The sequence below is a fragment of the Scylla paramamosain genome, chromosome 4 (assembly GCF_035594125.1).
Source record: "Scylla paramamosain isolate STU-SP2022 chromosome 4, ASM3559412v1, whole genome shotgun sequence".
NCBI classification, from domain to species: Eukaryota; Metazoa; Arthropoda; class Malacostraca; order Decapoda; family Portunidae; genus Scylla; species Scylla paramamosain.
The window spans coordinates 21,544,527-21,559,014 of NC_087154.1; the positions used below are offsets into that span (position 1 = coordinate 21,544,527).

A 14,488-nucleotide genomic window follows, 5' to 3' on the forward strand; every position below is an offset into this window, starting at 1 on the left:
CCATTTCAGTAGCGAAGTTCACGTGAAACCTATGAACCTCGGGTCCTGCCTCAACGCCTCCAGTAAATGTCCAGATAAATACCGCTAGAGTGTCATCAACTCTTTCGCCAAGTGTGCCCTCACACACTGGTTAACCATCCACGCTGAGCTAAGCAGAGCTGCTCAACTACTTGTCAATAACGGCTACAAGCAACCCGAAATCGACCAAGTCATTCAACAACATCTTAACAATTTCATGGACTCGCCGACACTACCAACTAAGATACAGCAAGACATCATACTTTTCTATAAGAATTACATTTTTTCATTTCACAAGAGAAATGAGCAAGCCCTCAACAAGATAGTTAACAATCATATCACTCCCATGGATCCCAACGCTCTACTTAAACTTCAGATTTACTACAAAACTAAACGTACTTCAACCCTCGTTATTCGTAAGAACTGCCTCCCTCTAACCAACAGGTTAGAGGGAGGCAGTTCTGATATATCGTTACAGGTCTGATATATCGTTACAGGTCTGATATATCGTTACTCCTTCAACGTTGGGGACTGTAGTCCCCTAAATCAAAGATATATCAGGTCTCCTATCACAACCCTCTTCAAGATGAAGCAATCAAACAGCATAACATAGAAAAACACAGCGTACCTCCTACAAGGAAACAATTAGGAGATCACACTATCATCCTACAGAGAACAAGATTGAAAACGTTTACGGATGGCTGAAGGGATTTTCATTCATCAAAACAAACCGGATATCAGCATTTAACTTTAACAACAGTCTTCCCATGCCGAGACAAGCAGTGCTGTGACTGGTCAACTTACACCGCTGTGATTCGTCAAGCCCACAGCGCTGTGATTGGTCACACAAGTATCGCATTTCGACAGCCTCCGTGTGCTTAGATAGCCCAGTGCTTCCCAGTATCACAATGGGAGACTCATCTAATGACGAGCTCCAACCTGCACTAACAAAGCATCAATGCCGCAAACTGATGAAGGAGAAGGACTCAGCAAGGTTTAAAGACTCTCCCACAGAAAAGGACACTCCTAGTACTATTCTCAAGATCCTGATCGGTCATACAATAGGTTTCCTCTCTCTCATAGATGTGGCAGAAGCCATCTCCAGATTAATAAAAGTGAACACAATGCCCATGAAGATTTTAGAATCAGGACAAGTGCTCATAAGCCCCCCGGACATGGAAACGTACCAAGATTGAGTATCAAGGAAATAGATGGGAAACTGATAAAACCCCAAACTGTATTGCAGGGAATGAGCAAGGGCGTCTTACGAGTTCTCGTACCTCGCGATTCGGATTTAGAGTGGTACAGTACACATTGTATATTTGTATTTGTTGGTTTTGGGGCTGAACGGTTTTATATCAATGATGTCAACTCCAACTCCTCCACAGTCTGGGGCATCTTGGATCCTTGAGCTGGATATTGTGTCTTCAATGAGAACTGAGCATCCTTGTGAGCTTCCTTGTTCTGCAGGTATATGATATGATATGAAGCCTTTGAAGGTGAGCGGTGAGCTTTCTGGAAGTTTTTTTTTTTTTGTGTCTGTGTGGTTCTTTTGAGCCTCTGCCATTAGCAGGTGGTGTTTATTTCTGATTCCATTGATGTTCCATTGGAGGATACATAATAAGTTCTTGTTCAAGCTGGCTGTAGGATGTTCAGGGCTTTCTTCTCCTTTTCTATGTTGTGGATAGATGCTGGAGTTAATCGTAGGTTAACTTCCATTTCTTGATGATGGTTGTCTGGTTGGTCCTGTGGAAGATGTGTGGTTGGGGCTAGTCTCCTTGTGGTTGGGTTGTAGTTTAAGAGGTTGGGGTGGATATTGGCTCTTGGGTTTCTTTTCTTGGGTCAGTTTCCCAACAACTGAATCGGTTAGCTTGTTGACAGCAGCTTCCTCCACTCGTTTCCCTAACATGGTCATGATAGTTGATACAAACGTTTTGAACATATCCGTTAGGTCTTGTTTTGAGAAGATGATTCTTTCCTCTTTCTCCCGCATGGGAGCTGGTGCTGGAGATTGAGGTTTCTTTCAGAAGATCGTACCTTGCAATATTTGTGTTAGTCGACTGTAATGTTTTGGCAGGGGGGCTCTGGTACCAAAGGCAGGGGCAGGGAAGTCTTTCGTTCTCTGTATATTTCTTGAGCAGAGTTTTGCTTGTTGAGAGCTGTTTTGTCTCCCCAAGTGGATGTCCTTGCCAGTGGCCTGCCACTTTGCTCACTGCGGATTATGTGTGATGGTGCTTTCTGTTGTTCCATCCATCGCTGTTGGCTTTGTCGTTGTGCTTCTACAAGATCCTTCCTCGCAGCCCAGTTTCAATTCCATGCATGATGGGGCTCCTTGCAGTTTGGACATCTTGCAGTAGTGGTCTCGCCCTGCTTTTGCTTCTGTATGCACCTCTCTGTCTCGTGTCTCCCTGCACATACTCCACATCTGGCGGGATTGGGGTGCAGTTTGTTCTATGATGTCCAGAGCGCTGGCTTTTGAAGCATCGCAATGGTATTTGGCTGTAGGGGCTGGTGAAAATATTCCCCAGTACCCTAGATCCAGTGTGCTCGGCAGTGGGCCACGTACTGTGATCACCACTTGTCTTGTTGGGTTCCTTTCTCTTGTGTTGCATCACTGTGCTGTTACAACAAGCAGGTCTCTCTGTATCAGGAAGAGTGGCATCAGGAGCGGGAATCTCAGTCCTCCTGAAGGGTTGGTCGTCTATGAAAAGATGTGGAAAAGTGCAGGGTGGTATCATCAGCGTAGGAGTGGATAGGACACGAAGTTTGGTTTAGAAGATCATTAATGAATAATAAGAAGAGAGTGAGTGACAGGACAGAACCCTGAGGAACACCACTGTTAATAGATTTAGGAGAAGATCAGTGACCGTCTACCACAGCAGCAATAGAACGGTCAGAAAGGAAACTTAAGATGAAGTTACAGAGAGAAGGAGAGAAGCCATAGGAGGGTAGTTTGGAAATCAAAGCTTTGTGCCAGACTCTATCAAAAAGCTTTTGATATGTCCAAGGCAACAACAAAAGTTTCACCAAAATCTCTAAAAGAGGATGACCAAGACTCAGTAAGGAAAGCCAGATCACTTGTAGAGCGGCCTTGACGGAACCCATACTGGCGATCAGATAGAAGGTTGTTAAGTGATAGATGTTTAAGAATCTTCCTGTTGAGGCCAGTTTAGGCCAGCGAGGGCATGGAAAACATCACTGCGAAGAATTTTAATAGGTGGCATGAAGTAGTCAGAGGGTGGAGGAGAGGGAGGAACAAGTCCAGAATCATCCAAGGTAGGGTTTTTAGCAAAGGTTTGAGCGAAGAGTTCAGCTTTGGAAATAGATGTGATAGCAGTGGTGCCATCTGGTTGAAACAGAGGAGGGAAAGAAGAAGAAGCAAAGTTACTGGAGATATTTTTGGCTAGATGCCAGAAGTCACGAGGGGAGTTAGATCTTGTAAGGTTTTGACACTTTCTGTTAATGAAGGAGTTTTTGGCTAGTTGGAGAACAGACTTGGCATGTTTCCGGGCAGAAATAATTATAAAGTGCATGAGATTCTGGTGATGGAAGGCTTAAGTACCCTTTGTGGGTCACCTCTCTATCATGTATAGCACGAGAACAAGCTGTGTTAAACCAAGGTTTAGAAGGTTTAGGACGAGAAAATGAGTGAGGAATGTAGGCCTCCATGCCAGACACTATCACCTCTGTTATGCGCTCATCACACAAAGACGGGTCTCTGACACGGAAGCAGTAGTCATTCCAAGGAAAATCAGCAAAATACCTCCTCAGGTCCCCCCAACTAGCAGAGGCAAAACGCCAGAGGCACCTTCGCTTAGGGGGATCCTGAGGAGGGATTGGAGCGATAGGACAATATACAGATATGAGATTGTGATCGGAGGAGCCCAACGGAGAAGAAAGGGTGACAGCATAAGCAGAAGGATTAGAGGTCAGGAAAAGGTCAAGAATGTTGGGCGTATCTCCAAGACGGCCAGTATCCTTATGTTTTGTGTCAAGTTATTGTAGGAAGCTATGTTATTAAGGTACAATTATTACTTTTGCTAAGAGAGAGAGAGAGAGAGAGAGAGAGAGAGAGAGAGAGAGAGAGAGAGAGAGAGAGAGAGAGAGAGAGAGAGAGAGAGAGTGCATTATCACAACGGCGCGATACCATGGTGATAGTGCACTTTCTCTCTCTCTGTCTCTCTTTCTCTCTCTCTCTCTCTCTCTCATGTGATCTTGAGAAGGGAAGGGAAATCACTTGCGAATCTTTTAAAGAGTAGAAAGTAAAAATGTTGAGAATAAACATCAACAGATCCTCACTATAAACCGTCTCAGTGCCCTAAGACGGTTTATAGTGAAGAGAGAGAGAGAGAGAGAGAGAGAGAGAGAGAGAGAGAGAGAGAGAGAGAGAGAGAGAGAGAGAGAGAGAGAATTATCACAACGGCGCGATACCATGGTGATAGTACACTTTTTTTTCTCTCTCTCTCTCTCTCTCTCTCTCTCTCTCTCTCTCTCTCTCTCTCTCTCATGTGATCTTGAGAAGGGAAGGGAAATCACTTGCGAATCTTCTAAAGAGTAGAAAGTAAAAATGTTGAGAATAAATATCAACAGATCCTCACTATAAACCGTCTCAGTGCCCATAGAGGCTTAGACGGTTTATAGTGGAGAGAGAGAGAGAGAGAGAGAGAGAGAGAGAGAGAGAGAGAGAGAGAGAGAGAGAGACGAAGGGATAATATAAATCATCGTACGTCTAGCAGCGTCGTCCATCCCACCTACTCCCCCTCTTGGAGAGAGTGGCGCCGAAACAGGGCAATTAAGCCAACAGGAAACACTCGAATTATCATCATGGAGTGTTTTTACTTAGGAGTCTGACTCTGTTCTTAATGAATTATTAAGAGATGCTGCATGTCAAGGAATTTTTTCTGTTCAAAGATTTACTGGACCATGTAAAATTTTCAAAATCTGAAAATATTTCCTGCTTAACACACTGTATTATTCTTAATTTTATGACTTAATTATTCAACGTAACGAAATCAGAAATATATCACATAAAAGCCAAGAAAATGTAGTCTATAACGAAATATAACACGCAATTGCAAATACTTTGTATAGGACACACTAGACAGGTAAAGAAAGTGAAGTGATAGCGAACGACTGACGCACGCAGTGTGCTTACTCGCAATTTACTCGTTTGTTTACTTTTGGCGCTTGACCCCTTGTCGCAGCCAGCTACTCATATGAAATGCTTCGTTTCTGGGTCAGTCGGTAGTGTTGGTGGACTTTCTTGCTTCACAGGAATGATAGAGTTGCCATGTATGTTATAGTGTAGGGGGTATATGTTCATACTTGACACCTTTTAAATCAGTAGTACCAGCAAATCCGTGTCTCACATTTCCTCGCACTGCTACAGTGCCGATACTTTTTTCTTTTTATCTTTTCGGGGGTGCGTATTACTAAAGATAGTCCTAGGGACCTAAGACATCACACCTACGCCTTTTAGGAATTCCTGTAATATTTTGACTTGTGTTGGTAAGATGTAAAAAAAAAAAAAAAAAAAAAAGCGAGGGAAAGAAAACGTGAGGGGAGAAAACACTCACAGACCATAAGCGAACAGCACCACGAAGGCCACCACACTGACAGTCATCACTGCACCCTTCATCACGTTGGTCGTTTTCATGGCGCAACTGCAGATGAGAATGAATAATAGTAAAACAAGAAGTGCGTTTATTAAAGAGTGGTGTTATTATTTTAAGGGAAAAATGGAGAAGAGGGATTAAAGAATATTTCTCATCATTTTATTATATTATTTTTATTATTATTATTAATATTATTATTATTATTATTATTATTATTTTCATTTATTTCATTTTTTTTTTATGTACGAGGGACACTGACCAAGGGCAACAAAAATCCAATAAAAAAAGCCCACTGAGATGTCAGTCCCATATTATTATAAATAAATAAATTAATTAAAGTACAAATAGATTAAGTAAAAGTTCCATTTATTAAAGAGAAGTGCTATTATTAAAAAAAATAAAGAATATTTCCATTTATTCTTTAAATCTTTTTTTATTTATTTTCTCAGGTACTGGGAAACAACAGGTTGAGAAATAATCGTCCTCATGAGAAGAAAACTTGATAAGAAAACAAATACACAAACTGACAAAGATAAAATTAAGTTATAGAATAAGTTCTAATAAGAATAATAATAATAAGAAGAAAACAGAAAATTTGAAAAAAAGGCTGCTAAACTACCAAAAGAAGGAGAAGAAGAAGAAGAAGAAGAAAAATAGAATTATAGAGATTAAAATAGATGGAGCAATTTGAAAACATGCTTAGTTATGGACTTGTCTTGATATTCCTCTGTCGAAGTAGTTCAAAACGTAGGAAGGAGGGAAAACAGAAACAGACAGAGAGTTCCGGAGTTTACTAGTGAAAGGGGCGAAAAAGTGACAATTTTGGTTAACTCTTGCACTGGTAAAGACAAATTAAAAGTAAACAGTTTAGTCCAGAACTCAGGTAATATAATGGAGTGTATCGTGAACATGCCTTCACATTGCTTGAAGGCTGGCGGGAGTCATCAACCATGCATCACTTTGACTTTGTCCTAAAAAGAAAAGTTAATCACGATAATATGAAGTACGAGTAACTGTTTGAATGTCGAGGAGCCATACTGCAAGATTTTACTTGGCGGTATTTCAGCGGCGGTATTTCAGTCCTTCACTACCCAAGTCACCTCAGTTGTTTTGGAAAGTCACGTGACAAAGATTGTCTATATCACTGGTTGCTAAACCAGTTTATGCATACTTCCGGGAGCTTTGAGAAATTCATGTACACTAATGTATGGGACGAATAATTGAAAAAAAAAAAAGTTTCCGTGTAATTTCAAGACCGAAAATATACAAATGAAAATATTAGGTTGTTCCAGAGTGTTTCTGTATTATCAATTACCGCTGGACACTGTTCATTAGTTTCTTACCTTTGTGTAATAGGTAAAGTCACTCTTGGTGAGTTTCTGTGGTTTTCAGGTGAATGTCAAAGGTGAACGTATAAAAATATTTATATTTAGATATTTGTACAGAGTTGTGGAGAAGGGTGTGGCGTGTACGGGACAACGGATGTCCTCTGCGTGGTACAGCGTTACACCCTGGCAAGAGACTGCCGGAGCCGGCACAAGGGACGCTTAGCGCCTTCAAAAAGTGCTGACAGTAGAAATAGCGGCGGGTTGACCGCACTCACAGTACATGAATATATTTATAATTATAACTCTCTAATTACATAAATAAGGCAAGGGAAAAGCTACTTATAGCTAAGAATGATACATGCCAAAATACATTAGGGAGAGATTAATTATGGAGAATACTTAGTACTATGATGTAGGTGCTACCGATTAATTATCGATGGCAATAAAAGGAGTATGGAAAGTTCCATGGTGTGTGTGTGACGTAGGGTGGTGTGATCATATCAGCCCCACCCTTATCTGCCAACACCCACTATCTACACTTATGCATATATGTATACATACACTTATATTGCTAATCAGGCAAGGCATTATAAATACAATACATATTATTATTAATTATGTGACACCGTTCCTGTTTAAAACATATAAAATAGATACTCAGTCATAAATAATTGTTATATAGGTGATAAATGCATTACAAAACAAAATGCTACATCTTAAATCTGTGAGGTGCGAGTGTAATATGATACATAAATTGGTAGTATTTTAATTTCAATTTAGATTAATTTCTTACATGACACAATTTTCTTCCCAAAACATTTTTTCCTACTGTGCACTCTTATACACACTGGTAATGTCATGTACTCCATGGACTCCATTATTTCCAAACACCGTTTGAAAACTTCTCGCACCCTGAGATGCACCGTACCTCAGGTTGACTATCACTGGTGTACTATTTGCAGACAGACATAGTTACAGAAGGTAACGGAACGCGTTTCATGTGTTTTCTTCCTTCCTTCCTTCCTTTCTTGTATGTTTAGGTGAAATATGGTTGTATCAGTAATATCGAAATCTTTCTTTTTTTTCTTTCTTCTTTCACGCTTGTTTAGGCGGGTAGTGTTGAATCAATAGTATTCAAAGTTATTATATTTATGTAGGTAAATCGTTCGTACTATCTGCCTCTCTCACAGTAAAAATTTCACAGCTGTCGATTATTTCTATGCACTAAATTCATTACGTGATGGTGGTGGTGAGAACTACATCACCTGGCTGACAGGTGTGTTGTGTTTTGTGGCCTTAACAATTTTACCTCATAAAAGTGCCCCTCATTTGGCGTTCCTTTGTCTCAAAAGTATGTCTTTAGTCTTTAATCATATCTGAGTGACATCGAGGTTGTCAGTGGCGGCAGAATTGACCGAAGAGGATGTACTGTGCTACGTCGGCCAGTATGGACAGTATGGACAGTCTAAGCAGCGCTTCCGGGGTCTTCTCTCACTCTCTCTCTCTCTCTCTTGCGACACACACACACACACACACACACACACACACACACACACACACACACATACACACAAATACACACTTGAGATCATTCCTCTTAATCTCGTTATCAAAGCAAACCTTCTTCATTTAACATTCACGTTAGCGGGTGGAGACGTTGGACAGATAGTGTGCATGTTTGTTATGGGCCTAGTTACTGGTGACCCCTGGGTGTTTTAATGTAAGGGTCCATCAACTCTCCCACTGTTCTCTGGAGATTCACATTCTAAAATCGCCTCTCGTGACACAACTTGATGTACTATACCCATATGCTACAAAACATTAATCTTGTTTGTGCGAGTATTTTGAAGTGTTCCTCGCACACAGTTGTGAAGGAGACGATAGAGGAGCAAGAGGCGGCGAGGAGCTGAATCAGACTCAACAGCTGACGTAAAGTTCTCGTAACAGTTTCATTACGTTTTTACCTATTTCTGTATTTTCTCCAGACTATAAGTTTTACGTATTTAGAAACGCTTTACTCTCTCTCGACTGTTTTCAAAGGTAACTGAGATAATTAGTCGGGTTTTCAAATGTGTTTCTCCTCTTAATAATGTAGAAATCTTGTTAATCTTTCACTAGAACCATGAAAGACATCCTCAAGTACCTGGAGCCTTTTGAAGGAGATGTTCACATGCAGCGCGGCAGGGGGTCCCGGAATGAAGCTGTGGCCAAACAAACACTGTTCACTGTCACCGGCGTCATGCTCCACACTCCCTCCCCAGTAGCAGTTGTATCAGTTTAACAACTGATAATGGAGAGGGAGTGTGAAGCATCGTGATTTTTTCTGTCTTACATGTTACTTCTATCGGGCGCAAATGGAGGGACGCTGCGAAATATTTCCCACAGTTTAGGTTAAGTTTTACGTGAAAGCAGAATACATGTAAACTTGCCAAATATTTATTTATTTATTTTTTTATATAATGTATTTTGTAACGGTGAAAAACAGCCAGGTATGCGAGGTGATATAAGCACACACACACACACACACACACACACACACACACACACACACACACACACACACACACACACACACACACACACACACAAACACACACACACACACACACACCCACACACACACAATAAAGAAGAAAGAAGGAAGAGGGAGAGGAGGAGGAAGAGAAAGGAGGAGGAGGAGGAGGAGGAGGAGGAGGAGGAGGAGAAAGACGAAGAAGAAGAGAAAGAGGAAAAAGAGGAAAGCAAACAACATCAAACCACTACATTCACAGATGAAATATACTACACACACACACACACACACACACACACACACACAGGCATGCACCACTTGCCGGAGATACATGTGGTGGCGGGTGGCGGAGCAGGCAAGGCGAGCACGGTTCTTACGTGAATTCACCAGCCCACTGGAGACGATTGCGTTTCTAAAGAGCGTTTCTCCAGTTAATAATGTAGAAATCTTATTCTGTCGCTAGAATCGTGAAAACATTTGCAACTTCAAGTAGAGACGTTTGAGTGTAGTATAGGTGTAGCGGAAGTGTTTCAAAATATGGTCCTTCGTTCTCTCATTAGTTGTATTTTCATAAGCCACAGAGATGATTAATCGGGTTATTATGGATGTTTATTTAATTTTGTTTCTAGTAATGATGCAGAACTCTTGTTGAATTATCAGTATGCTTTTAGTAGATTCACGAAAACATCCTTCAAAACTCCAGTAAATTCCAATGCAGCCTGGTAAACGTAAGAAATAGGGCGGCAAAATGTTGAATGCGGGCCATTAAGCCATGGATTTTCATGCAAAGTTCATTTTTCTTATGTAAAAAGAGCTATGTCCTAGGAGAACAAAAGCTGGTGATAAAAACCCCCACTAAAAGTGCCAAACCCTAGAAGATGAGGTAGGTCCAAAATGACGTTCTTAGCTTACCTTGTTTAAAAACATACCTAGGAAATCACCGGTATTTAAGCTAGAGAACGAGCTTTTTTGTCAGATTTCAATGTCAGTGCATCCATTTAATCATGTACCAGATGACTCTTTCTGCTACTGAGGGATTATAAAATCATCCAGTTATCATCCAGCATGACTGTACTGGTCTGCTCGGCATATGACCATATTATGTTCCAAAATCGCCTCCGGAGGCAAATACTAGTCTGATGACAAGATTTTATTGTTGTTGTTACTGCCAGAGAGAGAGAGAGAGAGAGAGAGAGAGAGAGAGAGAGAGAGAGAGAGAGAGAGAGAGAGAGAGAGAACACTGAGGATGGTAGTGGATGGGATGGGGAGAAGATATTTTGCTTACCTGATAAAGTTAGCCTCAGCCGAGTTAATGAAGGTCAGATAGGGACTTCAAAGACCCCACACAAGAAACGTGTAGGGGATACCCAACTCTGCCCTGCCCTGGGGCAGAAGCAGGTATACTCTAGAGGGGAGCAGACGTCATGAAAGAGCGTCTCGCATTGAGAGTGATTTCCAGTTTACAGGAGTTAAATGCCCTGCCAACACGTGAGTGTCTTGACTACAACATACTCAGTGTAATATATATGCCCTGTTTTATGTAAGAGTGTACAGTAGCACGATTTGTAATCTTACTCTGTAAGATTAAGGCTGTTAATCTACCAATGTGGGTAGTAACGTAAACCTATAATCCTATTCCATAAGGCTGAGACTGTTAAGTTACCAATATATATTTGTCTTTATGAGAATTTGCTCGTGTTCCCAGGTTTTGACCGATTCAATCAATACATCGAGTCAGCGTGAAACGGGTCTCATTATCCTGCACTGATCGCCCCAAGAAAGTGGCGATAACAGTTGCTCCTTGTGATGTAGAGCATGGAGACTGAGGTTGTGAAGATGGGAGGCAGAAGAGGAGACGGTGGAAAAGTGAGTGGTGAGGGTGAAGATAACGATGTTTACGCTAAAGATGCTGACCTATAGGATAGGGCCTTAATGAAACACTGTGGGGGCTCGCGATTCTCCCAGCAGCGGAATGGAGGTCGTCACCACCAGACACAGACCTGCGTTCTACACTTCCGTCGCGCACGCTCTTTCACAAATACGTAAGTGTGCAGTAGTTACAGCGCAGTGACATTTGTAATAATAGTAAGTAGCTGGAAATTAGTGATACAAATGTGACGGCAAGACAAAACAATATGCTTATTGTGTGAAGTGTTCAATTTATGATTGCGGGCTTGACCGGACCTAGAATAGACTGGATCGTTGTGGGTCATTACACCTGTTACTAGTACACCGAGCAGCGCCATCAAGATGCCACACTATTCACCAAGAACAGAAAGTGTTAAAAAGAAAAGAAAAAAAGAAAAAAAAAAAAAAAGAAATCGTTACTTAAAGGTACAGTAAAATGCATAACACTTACCATAAACAAGTGTACCAGTAAAGTCATCCCCCCCCAAAAAAAAAAGGGGGAAAAAAAAGGTACTCATCCAAGTGACGAATTGGTCGTTTGCCAAGTTAGCTGTCGTAAGAAAATTTAAAATAATAAATATTTTTTGGTCGGACAGCACGTTGGTCGTAAGTCAAATACATCGTATGGCGAGTACCCTTCTGTATATCATATATACTTTATTATGACTGACTAAAGGAGGTCACTGGGTGAGACGTGGAAGCTGTCTGTGACAATGTCCGTCTGTAACAATGGCAGTCGTGACGCGGGAACATTCCGTGTAAAGTTAGTGTCTCTCTCTTTCACACATTGGCAAATTTTGATGGCGACTCCGCTCGACTCTGCTGCGGCTTCCTGAACGGCGACTGTGCTACGAATTGTGTTGCGACTCTCATGCCTGGCGAACGCGCTGCGAACGCGCTGCGAATGTGTTGCGAATGCGCTACCACTTCACTGCGAATGCGCTGGGAATGTAGTGCGACTCATCGATGTAGTATATACAGTATATAGGAGAGGCTTATAAATCTTTCCTTGTTTGTGTGAACTCTCCTTGTGTGCGCGCCATCAGGATCCTTTTGTTGCACAATACTGCATTTTGTAATTTTAAAGTTTTATGACGATTTTTATGAGGTAATTACACCTCCGTATTGAAAAATCCCCTCCATCTGCACCTCTGCTCATACGCCTGTTACACAACAACAGGTTACTGCCACAAAACGATGCTTGCGCGATAATTGCTCTGAGCTGCCAGCTCACATTTTAGTCTTATTTTGTACGCATTTTCTCTCTCTCTCTCTCTCTCTCTCTCTCTCTCTCTCTCTCTCTCTCTCTCACACACACACACACACACACACACACACACACACACACACACACACACCTTGCCAGGCAGGCTGCTTCATATTCAGTTACTTATACAATATTACATATAATACATACATGCAGTATTATTACACAGTACGCACATACATACTTTTACATATTTACATGATACATACATAGTCACTATGTAAAATTCTCTCCCTCCTTCTGCCCTCCCTCAAACTCTTGACAACATTAGGTTGTGTAAATTTGGAAGGAGATGAATAAAAGGTGTAATTTTGTTTAATTTATCCGAACTGCGTATGCGAATGTTGAAAACTTTACGTATGTTCCGAGGATGCGGATGTGAAGAAGTCAACCGATGCATCTGTAGTGAGTGTGTTTGGAGAGAGAGAGAGAGAGAGAGAGAGAGAGAGAGAGAGAGAGAGAGAGAGAGAGAGAGAGAGAGAGAGAGAGAGAGAGAGAGAGAGAGAGAGAGAGAGAGATGCACAATCATCTTTGCAAGGAAGTATCAATCCACTGTCGCCTGATCCTAGCACAAGGGTGCGAAGGGCTTGTGGAAGAGGTTGCTGCTATAGCGAATTTCTTGCGACAACGCTGCGAATGCGGCGAACTTGCTGCGACACCACTATGAATCCGTTGCGACAGCTCTGCGACAACGCTACAACAATGCTGCGACGCCGCTGAGAACGTGTTACGATCCTCCGCCGTGGTGACTCCGCTGTGAATGTTTTGAACAGTCCAAAACATTCACCGTCGCCTGTCGAACGCTTTGCGATTCAGCCTGCTCTGTAGTGCCACCACTGTATGTTTGGCACCACTGTGTTGTCATGTATTTGTATGTACACTGTCTCTAGCCTCTGTGGCGACTATGTGTCGGTGGGCGTAGCTTGGTATCGGAGTCGACTATTATTTTTCTCGATAATCATCACTCACAACATCCTTGTGCAACTGGGTAATCAAAGTTAGTCTGGCGTGTTGTGTTTTATTTAGAAAAATAAATTGTCTTGCAGCTCAACAACAATGCACTTCTATACTACTGAATCACACGACTAAGATTATTTGCAAAGTTATTAAGACTCTTGTGTCTTAATCAGAGTCTAAATCTATGAGTAACTCGTGACAGAGCGACACGGGTTGTGCGTCTGTACTATCTTAGTGTCTGGCTGCTACTGACGCTAAAAGTGAATTGAGGATTGTCCGAGAGGTGCCTAGGCATACGTCATAGATTTCCATAGCCAACAATATCAAGCAAAATGAATGACGTTTTAATCTCCACCAAATGAGAGGTAAGCCTTTAACAAGCTGAACGGGCATAAAACAAACCGGCTGTTTGTCAATTCAACGTTCTGTTCACCTCTTGCACAATTCTTCTAATACTGGCGTTAGATTCTCTAACGCGTCTCTAATTTCCTTCTAATTCTATTCCTATTTTCTTTCTCATGTAAGGTAGTGCCTATTACACGGCTCGGCAGCTACCGTTTGTCGTCCCGACAAAATTGTTATGCAATAAAGTCTATCTACAATATTACATGCTTGCTGTTCTTTTACATACCTATTACAGGGTTACAGCACGGAAATGTGTCTCATTTCGATGGATGATTTCTTGAGTTTCTTGTACAGAAGTATCATTGCTATTGTGCTCAACGTGAGTATCAAGACAAATGGAAGTACATATATTATATACCACATAATACCTGTGTGTGTTTTTGACACTTGCGTTACTAGTCTTTTCTTGTTAATCTTTCTGATTTTCAAAAGAGGAGCTCTGTCTGGGAATTTCATAGTAATCTCCTGTAAAACATTT

At 41.5% G+C, this 14,488-nt stretch overlaps 1 protein-coding gene and 1 long non-coding RNA gene across 3 annotated transcripts in view; one reads left to right on the forward strand and one right to left on the reverse strand.

Annotated features, from left to right (window-relative positions):
- The window catches only part of LOC135099849 (uncharacterized), an 85,879-nt gene that overhangs the window by 30,974 nt on the left and 40,417 nt on the right, over nt 1–14,488 (forward strand). The window lies entirely within an intron of this gene.
- LOC135099844 (uncharacterized) overlaps nt 1–14,488 on the reverse strand; it is a 35,285-nt gene that overhangs the window by 13,071 nt on the left and 7,726 nt on the right. The window contains exons 1-2 of one of the 2 annotated variants that reach the window (XM_064002447.1): nt 6,977–9,027; nt 5,595–5,681 (exon numbers count right to left, since the gene is read on the reverse strand). In XM_064002447.1, the coding sequence (XP_063858517.1) occupies nt 5,595–5,674 (80 nt within the window). In that variant the 5' untranslated portion in view covers nt 5,675–5,681; nt 6,977–9,027. Of the gene's footprint in view, nt 1–5,594; nt 5,682–6,976; nt 9,028–14,488 lie in introns of those variants that run through there. The other variant, XM_064002446.1, reaches the window with a different exon arrangement.